Below are 20,726 nucleotides of genomic sequence, written 5' to 3' on the forward strand. Positions count from 1 at the left end.
TTATTTCAAAAACAGTTTAATTGGAAGTTCCAGCTTAATCACTAGGATAAAAATAACTCTTGTTCTTGTGCATGTTTACTGAATTCAGCTACATATTTTCTTCCATATTGCTTCTAAATGTCTGTCTGAGTGACAGAAGAAGACATTAAATAATCAGCACTAATAGTGTCCAGCATACTTCTACAGGTCATAATAATATCATTTACATTTTACCAAAGACTATCTGTATTGAAAACAACACTAATGGATTGGTGAGAACTGCAGTGTTGCAGTAAAAAGCTAATGCTAATACATTCTTTCATATTTTTAGCCATATGAAACCATTTAAACCATTTAAAAACCACTGGAAGGCAAAATGCTCCCATAAAAAAGGAGAACTACTGAGAAACTAGTGTTTCAAAAATAAAATACAAGCACAGATCATTAAATAATAGAAACCCAGCACTCTTTGGCCTATACATTTCTTAGAACAGGGGCTCTGGAAGCTTCAATGAGACTGAAATCACTGGATTTAAAGGAAAAGATTACCCAAAACATCGAAAGTCGTGTCATTTGCTCACCCACGTGTAGTTCCAAACCTGTATGATTTTCTGGTTTTTCAGTATGAAATAATTAAAATTTTTAATTCACTGAAATACATCTACTTGGGTGAATCCAACTAAATCAAGTCATTTTTCACCCTGAAGTCAAAAGGAAGAATGTTTTCTGTTTTACCCAATATTTTTAGATTTCATAATTCTCAAATTCTCATTACTGAAATACTATATTTTTACTGTATAATAGTAAAACAAATACTGTAATACAATGATATTATCAACATACAGACAGCAAACAGATAGCACCATTATGTATAAATATTTTATCAAAAAGTCAATAAATGTATTATTATTTGACTTTTTTAGTATCATAAATACTTTTGCAGTGCATTTAATGGGAATTAGTTTTGTTTTTTAGTATAAATACTTAACCGATATAGAGAAGTATCCTTATTGCATTGCAACTTATGACAATGTGTTTTGTTGTCATTTGATTTATGAAAGAGAAACATTATCTCATTGTTAATCTTTTGAATGCCTCGGTTCACTCATATTTGTCAGAAAAGAGCAGCATAAGCATCTTTTTCTGCTCTGCACAAGAGTGAAGGTGTTTTGAGGTTTGTAACGCATGAGTAAATGACACAGAATGGAAATTTCTGGGTGAACTATCCTATAATAGTGTTTGACTTTTGAGGATGTGAGAATGGCACAAACCCGTAAACAGTGTGTTCGCAGGACTGTAATCCTGTGGGATTATTGTTAATGTCTGTAGTGTTGATTGTTGCTTGATTAAGACTAGTGTTTGATTGAGGAGGTGGCTTCAAGTAAATCTAGGGTGTCTGCGAGTCTCTCAGATGGGAATCTGACTGGATGCACTGCTCCGCTGCGTCAGTGTCGGATCCGGTGCAGGTATCGCTCCGGGTCCTTCTCCTGAACGCCGTTCCAGCTCCACCTGGGGCCATCCGAGGGCCCCTGAGGCTCTTCCTCTGGGGGCAGGAAGTCAGCTTGGTCACATGATCCAGCCTCAGAAGAGCTCTGCCCTCCACAGGCTCCCAAAGCAGATGCATCATCATGATCATTGACATTATTGTCTTCATCTCCAGTTATGACTTCAGAGGTTTGTGCCAGTGAGCCCTCGTTGATTCTGATGGGGGATTAAATAATAATGAATGCACTTTTTCTATGTAAATCATTATATGCTATGTAATTACAGTATCGTGCACATCTGATGTTCACGGGAGGGTGGGTGAGACCCATGCCTTTTCTAGTTTGTTTACAGGGTCTTTAATGTGGCAGGCTTGTGACCTATTTTTGTTTAGATTAGCATGTTTCCATTAACACACACACACATGCCAGGTGCATCTGAATAAACACTAGTAAATCTACTAGGGTAAGTTCTATAAAAGCACATGCAAATCACATTTCATCCCCAAAATTAAAGGAAAAACTTACGTTTTGAATAAAAAATTGTTTATTTATTTACAATTTTGTACAAATATTTTTGTGCATGATTTTCACCTAATCATTTTTATAATTCTCAATCTCGAAGATGATTCTTTTTTTTTAATTAAAATAATTGTACAAAAAAAAAACAATGTAATGATTTTGATCAATTGCAATCAAGCAGTAAATACCACAATTTTGTATAAATACTTTAATATTATTATTTTTTTAATTGCATATGAGAATGCCTTTTTTATAATGTATAATTTTTTACATTGCAAATAAGGAGAATTATTTATATACATACAATACATATACACACAAAAAACTGATATTAAAAAATACTTTTACATGACAGGTAAGGATTCAAGCTTAATTCGCTTTATGCAAATTTATCTTTATATTTTTGGGTATAATGTGACCTTGACATTGAAAAAAAAATAAAAAATTATATCCACAATTTTAGTTTAACACATAGTTGTATTTCAATAAGCTAATAAAATTGAATGTGCATGCAATTCTGTACGCAAATATTACAATGATGTTGGTTACAGTTTACAAAGTGACAGTTTACAAAAGCAGGCTTTATTTTGTAGATAATAATGATATTGTAGAATCATTTCTCCCTCGGTCTCACCTGTGATGACCCAACGCTCGCATCCATCGTGTTCCTGTGCTGTCTTTATGAGCCTCCACCCTGAGGCCGCTTCGGGTCCGCGCTCGGACTCTGAGCCCCACGAGCGCCTGGGCCAGACCCGTCTCCACCTCCGCCATGGCTCTGTCCTCGTCCTCCTCCTCCTCCCGGTCCGCTCTGTCCTCTCCAGCCGCCGCTCCTCGGTTCCTCCACACCATCCGTGCCCTCTGCTCGGCGTCCGGGTCTCCTGCCGCCTGGAAGAGCTGCCGGAGCTGCCGCAGGTTCACGCCCTGGAAGATGTTGGCGGTGCCGGACTTACGGTTCCGGCGCACGGAGCCCGGCGGGCGGGAACACGTGGGCTGGGACGGGCCTACGAGAGCAGAAGCTGAGGCCACGTCCTCCATCTGCACAACAAGAGGTGAAGGTCACAAGGGTTAAACAGAATGTAGCCCTTCTGAGATGACAAGCAATTTTTATAAACTACAGGTGTGTCTCAAATTACGTACTTATGCACTATTCTATGGCGTTTTGTAGTACACATAGTGCGAGTAGTGTGTTCACACTGAAAACTCAAAAAAAGTACATTTTAAATGAAGTGTGGAATATAGGACTTTTCTTTTTCTCAGTGCCACAACAACAAGAGGTATTACATATTCACAATCAAAATAAAATTAGCTGCCAGAGCAAAAAAAATGAAGAAAATTGCATAGATTTCAAAGCTTTCAGAGGATTACGTTTTCAGTGTATTTTATGTTGGACATGCACTCAACTGTTGCAGCTGTAATTATGTCAACGAAGGTGGAGGGGCTATCAGACTCTGATTATTTAATGACAAAATAACCTTAGAAAAATCATACACTACATGGATGGGATGCAGTACTTGTTATATTTTCTTTTCTATGGAAAATATATAATCAAGTCAGAATGCATGGATCAATTTTGGATGGTCTTCAGGGTAGAAAAGGTCAAGTTATGATGTAGTTTTGATATCTAGCAGCAGTTACCCTACTAAACTAACCATGGCTGTGTTCAGAACAGAACACTGTGTACTTTACAGTGTGCAATGCATACTATTCGTTTTAAACTATGCATTACGCAGCGATTAACATGCAAATTGGCAGCCCCATCAAATGAGTATGAGTATGCTGTTTACTTAAGCAATTATTGCACAAAGTAAACATTGTTTGAATCAGCTTTCTGGTTTCATCTCTCAGATTTCTCAGAAATAATAAATGTAGGCAGGATTTCGTTGACTGCTCTGGCTCATTTGCTTCGTTGATTATGATATATTTGTCACAAAGGCTGCTAAGTTTGCAGCTCGATGAGTCACGTGACGGCACAGTGACGCACGAGCGCACGAACATCCGCGGTGACAGCTGCGCGAGGAGGCACTGCAAAAACACCACTGAAAACATAATTTCACACGCATTCACTCAAAATACAGCACATAACAAGAGGAGTGAACGCATATATTCAAGAATAAATGCTCGGTTAAGAGTGACGACTTGTGGGACCACAAAGACAAAGAACAATCGTTGCGCCTTAGTCATATTTCTAGTTGGGAATGCGGTTCCGCTTAGGTGCGCTTTAGGAAAAACACATTAAAAAGACATTAACAACATAATTATGTAAAAATATACTCACCTTGTCTGTGTGAACTATTGTCTCTAAATCGTTTGCATTTCAGCTCTTTGGGATATATTAAGAGAAAGCAGCAGAATGCTGTAGTAAACAGCGTGGCTGTTAGTCTCCGTCTGTGTCAAGCGAGAGGAACGGACAGTAAAGTTTAACGCTCAGACTCGTCACCTACTGTACCGCTCTGACCAATGAGACGATTGGAATGGACGATTGAACCCGCCTCCAAACCGCATCCAGCCAATCACATCTTTCCTTCCTGCGGGTCGTGTGGTCTTGAAGTAATCCTTCATTTACGTCAGTGCTGCCGCGCACGTGCCAATATGTGAAACTGTCTCGAGAAAAAGAGAGCGAAACTCGGTTACAGTTATTCTGGCATTTACAATTACCAGTAATATAAATATATATCTAAAAAGCATCGATATTTAGGAATGTGTAGTGATTATAAGATTATTTAAAAGCATCGAGCACGATTTCTATGTCACTGTTGTTTATTTATATATTTCTTTTGTACATTTTTGATAATTTCTTTAGAGGTGGTATTTGACTCTGAGCTTCTACTTTTCTTTTATGTAACATCAGGTTTCTGAAAGACAACATTAATATTGAAAACCCAATTAAGTAGTAGGCCTACTATTTATTTGCCGCAGAAGTAATGTAGAAATAAAACCGAATTTTTGATGTCCTTCTTTTTTCCGCCAACAGAGGGAGACATAGGTCAGTGTTGATTTAGCAAAAATAGTAAGAGTACTGCATCCTCCTTTTCTCCTTCATGGAAGCAGATTAGATCTATATCTAATCTCTTGAATGATTTCCTAAAAGCCACAAAGAGACATGAGAAACATCTTACGTTTCACAGCTAAACATCCTGAACTAAAGGAAGATCACAGTTTATTATAGCACTCATGCACATATATAGTATGTATATTAATAACAGAAAAATAAATACAAATGTTCCAAGAAATGGACTAATATAGAGATGGCAGATATGGTGGAATATAGAAATAATAATAAATTAATTAAAATAAGATATGCATTTATTATTCAATAACTTTTATTAATTGATGAATTTAAAAGATGCACGTGCTTAAAACTTTGTATCTAATATGTGAAGACATCTAAAAAATGTTATCTTGTTATCCCTGGGACACAGTATGAAAGTTAATCCATTACAGAGTTTCAGAGATTGAGCTTGTGTAAATGTAAAAAAATAAAAGAAATAACTTGTGCAATGTGTAATGAAAGCAAGATTGGGTGACCAAGTTAATAGACATTTGGATTCAAAAGCTATAGGCATTTTTCAATAGGAAGGGAACTAGTTGCTTAAAGAATTACATTTAATTATTTTATTTACAATAATAGGAATAATTTTATGTTGGTTAGGAAACATTAATTCACAAATACCAGATCATTCTGAATCATGTATGCAAATAAAGAAGAAAAATTATGATTGAAGTCTTTATTTTACCATATGCATGTCATGCTGTTATAAAAGGAAGGTTTATTTTATTTTATTGCAGTATAGTTAGATAATAAAGGTAGCTGATTTCTGCATTTTGCAAAGAAGAAAAATGCTTGCTATTTTCCTGCAATGAAGAACTTGCTTCACTAACAAAGAATAAGAGAACTGCTGTTTTCAACCAGATGATTTTGTTTTTATTAAAGGACCACTGAAAGAAGACGTTGAAAAGTGAAAATTAGAAAAAGAGCTGACTGCTCAGAAACAATTTGGTCAGAAGTTACATAGGTGCATTTGATTAATGCAGTCTCTGAGTGTTCAAATTTCAGATGACTTCCGGAACAGTGCCTTGACAAAGGAAAGCAATGAACTGGAGTCTGTCGAGGAATGGCAAAGCAGCAAACAGCTGCAGAGAGAAGAAGAGGGAGGGGCTGATGGATTTTCCCCTCCCCTCCTGAAAGAGAAGAACACACTTCAGCATGGAGAAAGACTGAATTAAAGCAGGAAAAGGTGAATCTTTCACTTGAGACTTTTCCTGAGGGTGAAAAGAACATTATGAAATGCAAAACTCTCAGAAAGCAACCAGAAGCCAGACTGAGAAGAAGCAGAAAAACAACAGAGACCATACACCACAACATTAGGTCTTTGAGTGCCATCACAGACTGACAACCCAGTACAACAGCCCAGGCTGATGATCTAACCAGAAGGACTTCCATCCCTTCAGTGCACAGGTGCTGCATATTCAATGAACACTATAGAGACTGCTTCAAATGTTAATTATTTTATTTCATTATCTTATTTACTATGTTTTAATCTTGATTATTCACTGGTCTCACAGCATTTCTTTAAATTCTGTGTTTTAACTCTCTCAATCTGCTTTTCAATAGGTACCAGTCCAGCCTCATGTCTTAAAGAAAAAATAATAACTTTGACAGACAGAAGTGAGTACTTGACTCACCAATCAGATAAACATGGAGCTGGATTTGGCATAGTAAGACTGTTTCATTAAACAACTAGGGGAAAGTGCATAACTGAATACTTGACAACAATGCTGAGCTCTTTGGGAAAGAAGAGAATAAATAAATAAATAAATAAATAAATAAAAAAGGGTATCTTGATGAACAATAGAAAAATATTTATTGTTGAGAAAATAGAAATATTGGTCACTCCATTTTGTTTAAAGGTAATTTTCTAAGGTAAAACTGAATAAAATAATATTGAATAAAAAATTATTCCAGAGATCCAAAATCATGTAATCACATATACTGTCATCACTGGGGATAACAAAATGGAAATGTTGATAGCCATGGATCCAAGATTTACAGAGATCTCCAATCCTCTTCTCAGAGTTGCTCATGAGCAATAACAAAAAAGTATTTGACTAAACTTTAAATTAGACAAACACATGACATTTGAGAAATGATAATTGGCTCTCTCAAATGCCCAATGCCTAGGCCTAATATTCTAAACAAATTCATCTATGACATTTTGAAAAAAGGAAGGAAAGAAAGAAAAGAAAAGTTTTTGGCAAAAAAAAAAAAAAAAAAAAAAAGGGGGGAGTGAAAGTATGTGAAAAAGTATGAATGATGGTGTTGTATGGCATGAAAGAGAGTGTCTGACGAGACACTGAGGCAATTCAATCAATTTGCCCAAACAGCTGTATACAAATTTGAATGTGGGCCCACAGGGCAAACTTATGCCCAGTAAAATAATGACCATGGATGTATTTGGTTAAGTTTCCTGGTCAGTACCTAGGTCTTTGTTGTGGCAGAAAGAAAAACAGTGACACACCTGCGCAGCGTATAACACGGGAAGGCAGAGCAGAGCAAAGCAAGCTTGCTCTGTCCACCCCACATTTAACTTTCTTTTCAGCATATCATGATGGACCTGATTGTGTCAAAAGGATGAAATATTATCTTTCTGACTGTTAAAATAAATAAAGTGGGTTGAGTGTTTTCCAGGTCAAAAGGCCTATGCTACTGAGCAACATAGGCCTAGATAAATTATCCAGTGATATAGTGGAACTCAGTTTTCAAAACAAAGAGATAACTAAATAAGCAAATTGCTGAGAATAAAATTGAAAGGAATAAAAAAAATATATATATAGAAAGACAGCACTGGAATTGTGAAAACTCAAAAAGGGGCCAAGACAGCCCTCAACCCACATTACATTTCCACAGGTCACACCAAGAAGGACGACTGGCAAGATGAACAAATTAGCATGCTTGATAACACTAACAAAAAACTCTGAAGTTTTCCATTTACAGGTGACAGCAGTTCCAGTAAGACCAAGGAATGCTTCGCCCCATCAAAGAGAACCAGTGAGGGTGCAGTAATGATCTCAAGAGAGCCTTGCATGAATCAGAAAAACGGTTACAGAGTGACACCTAAGTTCACATCTCTAACCTTAAAATATGCCAACCAGATTCAACAACTCCACACAGCATGAAGTGAGGGATGAAGGGCGTGCTAGTAACGACCCACCCTTGCCAACGAGGGAAAGACCATTGCAACGACTCGCAAAGAGTCTCCCTGGTGAAGATGGAATGAGAGAGTGATGGGACTACTACTGAGATCAAAATACTTGGGTGCAGATATGAGCCAACAAATAGAAAAGAAAAAATGGAAAGAGGATGTTAAGTAATGGTAGATGAAGAATTTGAAGGTTATGAGAAGGGAAAAATGGATGTAGGAAGATTTGAAGGGAAAATAGAGCAATTTGATGCAACAAATAGAATGAAAGGAGCAAAATAGAAAAGCTCAAGATTTGTGAATTGAAGAAGGAGAAGTATGTTATGTTTGGGGAAAATGCTGTATTTATAGAAGGGAGCATTTAATGAAGTAATGATCAAATTGAAAAGGCTAAGAATGGTAGATAAAGAAAATGTTGGAAAAGATAATAAAATGTAAGACTGGTTTGATTTACAGTTAGGAGCATGTGGAGCATAGTTTATAACTAAATAGGGAAAGCTTTTAGGAATGGCATTAATGACAGGATATTTACTATTTTACTGTATACTTCCTATATTGAGGTCACTAGTCAAAGCCACAGCTAAGCAAATTAAATTCAAAGATGTCAAGATAATGGGAAATTGATACATAAGGTATCTAAGCTGAAGATCAACTCTTATAATCTTGTGATATTCAATGTGTGATGTGATTTGTATTTGTATGTGTATGTATTTTTATGTCTTTTATACAAAACTGTGATAACCAGGCAAATGCTGAACCAATTGCACATTAATGCTTTTAACAATGTTTACTATTAAAGAGGGGTTAGGGAGACTGGATCTTTTACTCACTCCATGTCAAAGTAGGAGAGAGATGTTTGGTCCAGTAATCCCTCAGAGTGGAATTTCATAATCTAGTCACTGGTGATAATACAATGTGACTTATTTAGTCACTAGGTAGTGTAAATAATATGACTGGATTATGGAGTAGCACTCTGGATAAGAATAATCAAATGTGAGACTTATTAAGTCTCAAAGGGGAGAATATGTGGAAGATTTTTATTAGTAAGATTTTAATCAATCAAGAATAATCAATGTGAATCAAGCCATATTTGTTGCTAGTTGTTTTTCCATTATAATCCTATAGGTAATGGAGAGAAAGTTGCTTACGTGCTGGAATGTTCAGAACTGAGGAGAAACATATGGCCAGAAAGGGCCTTTCGTTATACAAAAACAAGTAGGGGCCTCTCCTCCCTAGGGAGGGATCAAAATTGCAAGCCTAAGGAAAAGTTTGACTATTTGGAAACGCCCTGTATAGGGTATATAATGAGATGCAACCTAGCATTTCGGGAGATCTCCTTGAAACGAGCTCTCGGCTTTGTTTTGCTTAAAATAAAGTCTTTTCTTCTGAGAGAAAAATCCCTGACTGAGTTCGATTCTTTGGAGAACTGGCAAAATACACCACAAAGCTAGACATCATACCGAGATCCAAAGAAGTTCAGAAACAAATGAGAAAGAAAGCAATTGAGATCTATCACTCTGAACAAGGTTACAAAGCCATTTCTAAAGATTTGGGACTCCAGCGAAACTCAGTGAGAGCCATCATTCACAAATGTAGAAAACATGGAACAGTGGAGAACCTTCCCAGGAGTGACCGGCTGACCAAAATTACCCCAAGAGCACAGCGACGACTTATCCAAGAGGTCACAAAAGACCCCACAACAACGTCCAAAGAACTGCTGGCCTCACTTGCCTCAGTGTTCATGACTCCACCATAAGAAAGAGACTGGGCAAAAATGGTCTGCATGGCAGAGCTCCAAGACGAAGACCGCTGTTGAGCAGGAAGAACATAAAGGCTTGTCTCAGTTTTGCCAGAAAATATTGATGATCCCCAAGACTTTTGGGAAAATGCTCTGTGGACTGATGAGACAAAAATTTAACTTTTTGGAAGGTGTGTGTCCCATTACATCTGTCTTAAAAGTAACACATTTCAGAAAAAAGAACATCATACCAACAGTAAAATATGGTGGTGGCAGTGTGATGGTCTGGGGCTGTTTTGCTGCTTCAGGACCTGGAAGACTTGCTGTGATGAATGGAAACATGAATTCTGCTGTTTACCAAAAAATCCTGAAGGAGAATGTCCAGACATCGGTTCGTGACCTCAAGCTGATGTTAACTTGTGTTCTGCAACATGACAATGATCCAAAACACACCAGCAAGTCCACCTCTGAACGGCTGAAAAAAAACAAGATGAAGACTTTGGAGTGGCCTATAGTCAAAGTCCTGACCTGAATCCTATTGAGATGCTGTGGCATGACCATAAAAGTGTTTTATGCTTGATAAACCCTCCAATGTGGCTGAATTACTACTAATTCATGGATTAGTGGACCAAAATTCCTCCACAGCGCTGTAACAGACTCGTTGCAAGATGTCGCAAACGCCTGATTGCACTTGTTGCTTATAAGGGTGGCCCAACCAGTTATTTGGTTTAGGTGGCAAACACTTCTTCACACAGGGCCACATAGTTTTGGATTTTGTTTTCCCTTAATAATAAAAGCCTTAATTTAAAAACAGCATGTTGTTATCTTTTGCTAATATTTAAAGGGTTAGTTCACCCAATAATCATAATTATGTCATTAATAACTCACCCTCATGTCGTTCCAAACCCATAAGACCTCCGTTTATCTTCTGAACAGTTTAAAATATTTTAGATTTAGTCCGAGATCTCTCAGTCCCTCCATTGAAAGTATGTGTATGTTCCAGTTCACGAGTCAAGAACTGTTTCTGTCAGACGCGTCCGATTGGTGAACCGAGGAGCTGATGATACTGCGCATGTGTGATTCAGCGTGAAGCAGACCGACACACAGAGCGTCTGAACTGAACTGATTCTTTTGGTGATTGATTCTGAACTGATTCTGTGCTAATGTTATGAGCGCGGGTAATCCGAAGGCTTGAATCAAAGGCAATCATCACAAATGACGTCATTACGTCGAGCACAAAAGAACCGGTGAACCGTTTTCTTCAACCGGTTTATTGAATCAAACTGTCAAAAAGAACTACTGGTGATCCGAAAAACGATGCAACCGGTTCTTCACTCGTGAACGAGTCAATCTTTCGTTCATTATCTGGCTCGGCTCGGTGTTCATCTTCAGTTCTCTCTTCACAGCAGTTCAGTCAGTGTACTGTTTGAGTAAATGAATTACTCCCGGATATTGGTTTGTTTGAACCCAGAGGGAGTGTCAGCCACATTAAAAAAAGTTAATGGAGATGCGAACCGTTTTAAATGATTCAGTTTGATTTGGTGAACTGGTTCAAGAGGATCCGGTTACATCGAATGATTGGTTCGCGAACCGGATATCACTAAACTGCAAAGTTTTGAACTCTCTCACAACAGACACGGAAAAGAAGACAATGATGAATAAAGTCATAGTTTTTGCTATTTTTGGACCAAAATGTATTTTCGATGCTAAAATATCTTAAACTGTGTTCTGAAGATAAATGGAGGTCTCACGGGTTTGGAACCTGTGAGTCATTAATTACATAATTTTGATTATTGGGTGAACTTACCCTTTAAATTTGTTTGATCCGAAACATTAAAATGACAAACATGCAAAAAAAAAAAAAAAAAAAAGGGAAGAGGATTAACACCTGTGTGTGTGTGTGTGTGTGTGTGTGTGTGTGTGTGTGTATACGATCTATTAAAATCTTCCTCCCATTCATCTAGTGGATCTTTGTATCTGCCATCTCCGTGATATGAACTCAATAGAATTGAATGGCAATTAAAAACATGAATTTTATTTGTGACTATGTGGCAAATCTTGGATGTTTCAGGGTTAGGTAATCATGTCAATTTATTTTTAGATCTTTTTTTGGACAATGCTGCAAAGGTAAAAGCTTTTATTCACTCAGTTAATGTGTTTTTCATCCCCGTTTGTCATTTAGATTTCCCCCTCAAACGCTGAAGTGAAATTCATGAAATTGTGCATCACATTGTGAGATTATGTCTGAAATAGTCTTTGTCTTAACCATTGTTTTATTATAGTAAAAGTTTTTTTGCTTTTTGATTACCTTTTCCATAACCACAGTTTTACTTCAAATACCATGATTAAACTATGGTTGGTGTAGCAAAACCATGGTTAATCTGTTGTTACCGTGGTTTATCTATAATCTAAAGCCATTGTTATTTTGGACAAAATGTTTCCCAAATGTTTTTATTTATTTATTTAAATTTATATTAATTTTTTATGGTATGTTACCGTTATCACGAAATACGTCATGCTCCCCACCCCAGTCCAGTGGATTGCGGAAATGCGCCATTAAAGAAGAGGAAGAAGACGCTGCATTTTTTTCAGTTTTTGTTGTTTTTTCTTATACTGTCAATGGTTTTTACTGAAAAACATATGTGCATCTTTTAAAGAGGTTCCACGCACAAATGTACAAGAAAGTGGATCGCCTGTGGGCCATTGACGGGTTTCTTTTTGTCACCTCTAACGTGCTGGTTAAACTGTCCTCATAAAACCGGAAAAAATAACTTACTTTGCGGAAGCCCCATCCACACACAGCTCCTCCCCTTTGGGTTCATCAAAGTGAAAGTAGAATCCATCGGTTTATAATCGGATTTTAATGAAAACGGAAACCTCTTTACACAGTTTTTTTTAATGGAACCAGATGGAAATCCGGATCATGAGAAACTATCCACAGATATGTTTCTACACAGGTGCGTGTTTTACAAACACATCGACGAAACGACGTAGCTAACGTTATTTCCTAGAAAAGATTCAGGCCTAGACAGGCGTTGATGTTAATCTGCGAATAGTTCGATTTGCTTTCGGAAATTTACGGATTTACAGAGGTTTCGAAAGAAGTTGGTTTCCTCTTGCAGATTAGCAGCACGTTTTATGGCGTAAACTGTTTTTGGCTCCAAGTAACGTTACAGGAGTAACATTTGTGTGGTGCAGTGTGACGACGACGTTTACTGGATAAGCTTTTGATTTCACTTTATACCTCAAAACTTGCCACGTAGAAGAGTTGGCACAAATTACAGCAATTCTGGAAAAGAGTACAAATATATTTTATTATATTTGGAAGCTAATAAAAAACAAACCTTACCGGCAAAAATATTAAAGAAAGTTAATCAGAAACGCATTTAAATCACATGTGAGAGTTTCTGAAGGGACAGAACAAATAAAAATGGGAAACACTCTGTATTTAAAAGTGTTTATATATATATATATATATATATATATATATATATATATATATATATATATATATATATATATATATGAAGAGTTCAGATACAAAAGCCTCTAAGTGCCATCTGAAATTTTCATCTAAAATTTGGATTTTTATCAAGCTCCTTTGCTTAGGTTAAGTCATTTTACTTTAATGGCAATATGCAGATATGCAGGTCCTTTTCCAGGCTATTAAAGTGAAATAACTGAACATAAATATAGGTGCCTGATAAAAATCCTAATTTTAGATTAAAATTATATATATATATATATATATTCACTGCTTTGTGTGTGTTCACTGCTGTGTGTGTGCACTTTGGATGGGTTAAATGCAGAACATGAATTCTGAGTATGGGTCACCATACTTGGTTGTATGTCACATCACTGTTTTGTACACATTAATGGGATAATATAGTCACCTGAATCAGACAAAAGTCATTAATAAAAGAGTATGTGAATTAAATGCATTTGTTTTGTTCACATTCACTTCACAGACCAGATCCTCCAGAACCCAGCTGTGTGTCCATGAAGAGCGACTGGTCAATGGATCATCCACTTAAGCTTAGTGGACACACTGAAAAGTCTAGGTAAACAATGTACTAAACCATTTGTCTTTATCTTCTGTGTTGAAATTACTTTTTTTCTGTGCCTTTTATTCAATATATTAAATATATTAAAATACAATGATTAATAACTCTGATAAATGGTTGTGTATGCTATAAAAGCTGTACTTACTATCATGTATTCAACAATAGATCACATATAAATGGAATAATTGAATTAGTTAATTAGAAGGGAAAATGAAGGGTGAGTAGAGATGGGGATTTTGCAGAATTTATTTCAATAAATGAGGGAACCCGACAGGCAAGGGAGCACACAAATGCAGCATAAATGACTTTGCAGTTACACAAAGACAATAAACAACAATGATCTGATTAAACTGAGGAGGATAATAAATACTCAGGGTGACATTCAATTAAAGAGCCAGTAAGATGAAAATTCTAAGCTTCCTATCACTGTTTATTAGTGCTGTACATTAGGTTTAAATCCATCCAAGGTTAAAAAACATTGTCATTTTGTCAAAATATCATTTTAAAATTACCTCAATTCTCAGAGATCCCCAAACTTTCGGTAGCATACTGTGTTCTGATTGGTCAACTAACATAGTCAGTTTTGATTGGTTGTTCCGCACACACCTCCACGGTAAACTATGTGTTAGCATCTGTTTGGGGTGAATTATGTCTTATTCCTCTCATCGCGAAGCAAACAGTAAAATAAAAAACTTGAACAGTCTCGCTGCTTTTTCTTCTGTGTGTGTGTATTCAAGCCGCACGCTTCAGTTTGAATCTGAATAGCGCGTTCAGCGCGGGGGCGTGGTCACATTAGATATAATGAAGGGAGACGTGAAAAACAGACATCGCGTTGTTTTCATATGGATTACTTTATCACAGAATATCTGTTTTCAGCAGCACTTGTTTAGTTTTAAAGTAGACATGTCAAGCTTTCTATAGATATCTCTCTCATGTCTCTTCGTTGAGAATTCACGGAGTTACACTTCATTTTAATGACGTGTTTATAAATGAAGATGAGCGCAGAGAAAGGCTGCAGACAGCACACATACTGATAAGACGCTCGGGAGAAAACAAACACATAACTTCATAATCATACTTCGCGTTGTGATTTGGAGATGCTCGTTGGTCTAAATAAAGTTGGTAATGAACCCTCTTTTATGGCCAAACGCTTTGAAAATCCCGCCTTGTACTCACTGAGATTAGAAAAGCAGTCATCAGTGAAATGTTGTGAACACAACAAAAGGGATTTGTTGTACTGCTCTGGTATTGTGGTAAAAATGAATTTTAGCCACTGGTTCTTCTGATCTTCATTCTTTGGCAGTGAAAATAAAACAAACTTGCCTTTACAATTAAAAACACACCGTCTCCTCGACATGATGCTATCACACCAAACAGAGCGTCTGTGTGTGTGTGTGGGGGGGGGGGGGGGGGGCAGGTCAGAGTTTCGTTTCTCTGAAGACGGTAGGCAGAGATTATTATGCAAAGTGTTTCTAGAGATGTACATAGAGATGGGGAAAAGATTTGAAATCTATAACGACTCGTTTCAGCGATTCAGAGTCGACTCCTTACTTTAGAAGCCAATGAGTTTATACGGAAATAAGTGAGAACACAATGGAACCCATGAAAAACAGAAAATAAACACCGCAAACAGGAAATAAGATGCACTGGAAGCTGAAAAACTTTACAATTAAGGTCTCAGACCAGAAATGATCGAACATAGGTGTAACGTGTGTGTGTGTGTGTGTGGATAACATTGTTGTGTTTATCTTCAATGCACAGACCAGAACCCAGCTGTGTGTCCATGAAGAGCGACTGGTCAATGGATCATCCACTTAAGCTTAGAGGACACACTGATCTTGGGTTTAGGTAAACACTGTATTAAACTTTTTGTCCTGTTACATCTGTGTTGAAACAAAGACATAATTGTTCAGTGCCTGCACTGTATGTAGTGCATTTCAGGAGATATTAATTGCAAGATCTTAATTAACAGCTTTGATATGTGGATGTGTACTTGCTGTAAAATCTCCAATAGCATTTTAATACATATTACATAAAATACATAATAATGGGATAATATAGTCACCTGAATCTGACAAAAGTCATTAATAAAAGAGTATGTGAATTAAATGCATTTGTTGTGTTCACATTCACTTCACAGACCAGATCCTCCAGAACCGAGCTGTGTGTCCATGAAGAGCGACTGGTCAATGGATCATCCACTTAAGCTTAGTGGACACACTGAAAAGTCTAGGTAAACAATGTACAAAGTGTTTATCTTATTACATCTGTCAAATGTAATGCAATAATGGGTTTTCAATGCCTATATGCAGTGCATTTCAGAATGAAGGCCTTAAATAACAGCTCCAATATTAAATTCAATGTGTATAGCCATTTTTACGATACAAATCATTACAAAGCAACTTTACAGAAAATTAAATTTCAACAATATTTAGTAGAAGCTTATAAGTGGTGGCTGTCAGTTTGTGCACATATGACAGGATTTTTCAGAAAAATTAATACAAGACGTAGTCAGCCAGATGATGAACATTATTAACAGCAATTATTATATGATGCAGTCTCACTTGTAGCAATATGTGTTAGTTCTGTTTGTTGATTCTGGATTGTTACGTGGTATAGACGGTTTCATCGGGCGCACGCGCCTGGACCTAAGTTAACTTCCGGTCTGTGTTGTGTATATCGGTCTGGCTGCAGTGCCATCTACAAACGCAGTTAAAGCCAAGGTGATGAGTAGACTGAAGTTGGGTTTAGGTGGTTGTGCTGTGGGATGTGTTTCCCATACATTTATTTGTTTTTGGAGACTCGCCACAATTTTAAAACTGATCGATTTTCAAAAAGGCTTCGTTAAATAAACATGAGTAACGTAACATTACGTAACGTACTGCACGTTTAATAATAGTTCCTTACATTTATGTTTAAATATCAAAACGAGTCACGGGTGTTTTTATGTCGCTGTATTTTTGAAGGAAGACTTGCATGTTATATGCATGATAAAGCAGCGTATGAGCGTACCAGCTCTGCTTCGTTTACAGCTGTTACTGGGGAAACCTCTATTTCTCGCGCTTTATGTCTATGCTTTAAAACATCTCCTGCTGGCAAATAATGAATTAGCATTTTCATTAAGTCCGCCTTATCCACACAGAAAACACTTTTGTTTGTTATCAAAAAATATCTGCTCTAGAGGGACTTGGCTGTTCTTATTCTATTTGGAGTCTACCGGAAGTTAAGTTAGGTCCACAAAAGCGCTCACGCGCATTAACGTTTGTTTATGTTGATGCCGTTGAAACCGTCTATAAGGCTAGTTATGTACGCAGGAGCTAAACCATTTAGGGCAGTGGTCTCAAACTCAATTCCTGGAGGGCCACAGCTCTGCAGAGTTTAGCTCCAACCAGCTCCAAATCACACCTGCTTGGAAGTTTCTAGTAATCCTGAAGACCATGATTAGCTGGATCAGGTGTGTTTGATTAGGGTATGAGCAAAACTGTGCAGACCTGTGGCCCTCCAGGAATTGAGTTTGAGACCAATGATTTAGGGCCTTATAGGTAAGTAATGATAATTTGTAACTGATACGGAACTTAAAGTGATAGTTCACCCAAAAATCTAAATTATGTCATTAATGACTCACCCTCATGTCATTACAAACCCGTGAGACCTCCGTTTATCTTCAGAACACAGTTTAAGATATTTTAGATTTAGTCCGAGAGCTTTCTGTCCCTCCATTGAAGCTGTGGGTACGGTATACTGTCCATGTCCAGAAAGGTAAGAAGTACAAAGTAGTCCATGTGACATCAGAGGGTCAGTTAGAATATTTTGAAGCATCGAAAATAAATTTTGGTCCAAAAATTGCAAAAACTATGACTTTATTCAGCATTGTCTTCTCATCCGTGTCTGTTGTGAGAGAGTTCAAAACAAAGCAGTTTGTAATATCCGGTTCGAGAACGAATCATTCGATGTAACCGGATATTTTTGAACCAGTAACCAAATCAAACTGAATGGTTTTAAACTGTTCTCGTCTCCAATACGCATTAATCCACAAATGACTTAAGCTGTTAACTTTTTTTAATGTGGCTGACACTCCCTCTGAGTTTGGGCTGTCAATGAATATTTTAAATTCGATTTTGTATTCCAATAGTTTAAAAAAAACTAATTTCGAAGGTGAAAAATATTAGAATAAAAAAAAAAAAATGTGGAGAAAAAAAACTTGGTTGTCTGCTTTGCGAGTGGGTGCGCTAGCGCTCCTGAGGGTTCAAGGACCGGTCACAGGAGTCGCACTGTCTGGCACAGCATCACTGCTGAAAGTTGATGTGTTCATTTAAACCATTATGCACAGAGAACGTGAGGGTGAGAGAATGTGAGGTCTGCAGTCTTGGCCATTAGTTGATTTCCTTGTTTTTGTGTAGGTAATACGTTGTCATAAATGTTTAAACTTAAATAGACTACCTATACAAATAGTTATGTCTCTTTGTATTATTTTGTCCTGTTATTGACGTACTGCGCGTCATTGACAACATGCACAACCAGATGTTCGAATAATCGTTTTTTTTTTTAGAGGGAATATTCGAACGTCATTTTTGAGCAATTTTGACAGCCATACTCAGTTCAAACAAACAAAATAACCTTGAGTAATTTACTCAAACAGTACACTGACTGAACTGCTGTGAAGAGAGAACTGAAGATGAACACCGAGCCGAGCCAGATAATGAACAATAGACTGACTCGTTCATGGGTCAAGAACTGGATGCATCGGTTTTCGGATCACCAGGTGGTTCTTTCGGACCGTTTGATTCAATAAACTGGTTGAAGAAAACGGTTCACCGGGTCTTTTGTGCTCGACGTAATGACATCATTGGCGTTTATTGCCGTTGATTCAAGCCTTGGGTTTACCGGGGCTCATAGCACAGATCAGTTCAATTAAATGCATTTGTTTTGTTCACATTCACTTCACAGACCAGATCCTCCAGAACCGAGCTGTGTGTCCATGAAGAGCGACTGGTCAATGGATCATCCACTTAAGCTTAGTGGACACACTGAAAAGTCTAGGTAAACAATGTACAAAGTGTTTATCTTATTACATCTGTCAAATGTAATGCTATAATGGGTTTTCAATGCCTATATGCAGTGCATTTCAGAATGAAGGCCTTAAATAACAGCTCCAATATTAAATTCAATGTGTATAGCCATTTTTACGATACAAATCATTACAAAGCAACTTTACAGAAAATTAAATTTCAACAATATTTAGTAGAAGCTTATAAGTGGTGGCTGTCAGTTTGTGCACATATGACAGGATTTTTCAGAAAAATTAATACAAGACGTAGTCAGCCAGATGATGAACATTATTAACAGCAATTATTATATGATGCAGTCTCACTTGTAGCAATATGTGTTAGTTCTGTTTGTTGATTCTGGATTGTTACGTGGTATAGACGGTTTCATCGGGCGCACGCGCCTGGACCTAAGTTAACTTCCGGTCTGTGTTGTGTATATCGGTCTGGCTGCAGTGCCATCTACAAACGCAGTTAAAGCCAAGGTGATGAGTAGACTGAAGTTGGGTTTAGGTGGTTGTGCTGTGGGATGTGTTTCCCATACATTTATTTGTTTTTGGAGACTCGCCACAATTTTAAAACTGATCGATTTTCAAAAAGGCTTCGTTAAATAAACATGAGTAACGTAACATTACGTAACGTACTGCACGTTTAATAATAGTTCCTTACATTTATGTTTAAATATCAAAACGAGTCACGGGTGTTTTTATGTCGCTGTATTTTTGAAGGAAGACTTGCATGTTATATGCATGATAAAGCAGCGTATGAGCGTACCAGCTCTGCTTCGTTTACAGCTGTTACTGGGGAAACCTCTATTTCTCGCGCTTTATGTCTATGCTTTAAAACATCTCCTGCTGGCAAATAATGAATTAGCATTTTCATTAAGTCCGCCTTATCCACACAGAAAACACTTTTGTTTGTTATCAAAAAATATCTGCTCTAGAGGGACTTGGCTGTTCTTATTCTATTTGGAGTCTACCGGAAGTTAAGTTAGGTCCACAAAAGCGCTCACGCGCATTAACGTTTGTTTATGTTGATGCCGTTGAAACCGTCTATAAGGCTAGTTATGTACGCAGGAGCTAAACCATTTAGGGCAGTGGTCTCAAACTCAATTCCTGGAGGGCCACAGCTCTGCAGAGTTTAGCTCCAACCAGCTCCAAATCACACCTGCTTGGAAGTTTCTAGTAATCCTGAAGACCATGATTAGCTGGATCAGGTGTGTTTGATTAGGGTATGAGCAAAACTGTGCAGACCTGTGGCCCTCCAGGAATTGAGTTTGAGACCAATGATTTAGGGCCTTATAGGTAAGTAATGATAATTTGTAACTGATACGGAACTTAAAGTGATAGTTCACCCAAAAATCTAAATTATGTCATTAATGACTCACCCTCATGTCATTACAAACCCGTGAGACCTCCGTTTATCTTCAGAACACAGTTTAAGATATTTTAGATTTAGTCCGAGAGCTTTCTGTCCCTCCATTGAAGCTGTGGGTACGGTATACTGTCCATGTCCAGAAAGGTAAGAAGTACAAAGTAGTCCATGTGACATCAGAGGGTCAGTTAGAATATTTTGAAGCATCGAAAATAAATTTTGGTCCAAAAATTGCAAAAACTATGACTTTATTCAGCATTGTCTTCTCATCCGTGTCTGTTGTGAGAGAGTTCAAAACAAAGCAGTTTGTAATATCCGGTTCGAGA

At 37.3% G+C, this 20,726-nt stretch overlaps 2 protein-coding genes across 51 annotated transcripts in view; one reads left to right on the forward strand and one right to left on the reverse strand.

The window, feature by feature from the left end:
• Positions 1–62: 62 nt before the first annotated feature.
• On the reverse strand, positions 63–12,802 carry LOC127949545 (uncharacterized). The gene is made up of 4 exons (XM_052546997.1): positions 12,694–12,802; positions 4,258–4,579; positions 2,617–3,017; positions 63–1,680 (listed from the first exon to the last, which is right to left on the reverse strand). The coding sequence occupies exons 3-4, from the start codon at positions 3,015–3,017 to the stop codon at positions 1,425–1,427; spliced, it is 657 nt and encodes a 218-aa protein (XP_052402957.1). The 5' UTR covers positions 4,258–4,579; positions 12,694–12,802; the 3' UTR covers positions 63–1,424.
• Positions 12,728–20,726, forward strand: part of LOC127949395 (NACHT, LRR and PYD domains-containing protein 3) — a 185,264-nt gene continuing 177,265 nt past the window's right edge. For 42 of the 50 annotated variants that reach the window (XM_052546559.1, XM_052546546.1, XM_052546558.1 and 39 more), the window contains exons 1-5: positions 12,728–12,874; positions 13,886–13,978; positions 15,743–15,829; positions 16,122–16,214; positions 18,929–19,021. In XM_052546559.1, the coding sequence (XP_052402519.1) occupies positions 12,816–12,874; positions 13,886–13,978; positions 15,743–15,829; positions 16,122–16,214; positions 18,929–19,021 (425 nt within the window). In that variant the 5' untranslated portion in view covers positions 12,728–12,815. The remainder of the gene's footprint in view (positions 12,875–13,885; positions 13,979–15,742; positions 15,830–16,121; positions 16,215–18,928; positions 19,022–20,726) is intronic. The other 8 variants (XM_052546530.1, XM_052546550.1, XM_052546529.1 and 5 more) reach the window with 6 other exon arrangements.

Source organism: Carassius gibelio, chromosome B1, assembly GCF_023724105.1.
Source record: "Carassius gibelio isolate Cgi1373 ecotype wild population from Czech Republic chromosome B1, carGib1.2-hapl.c, whole genome shotgun sequence".
NCBI classification, from domain to species: domain Eukaryota; kingdom Metazoa; phylum Chordata; class Actinopteri; order Cypriniformes; family Cyprinidae; genus Carassius; species Carassius gibelio.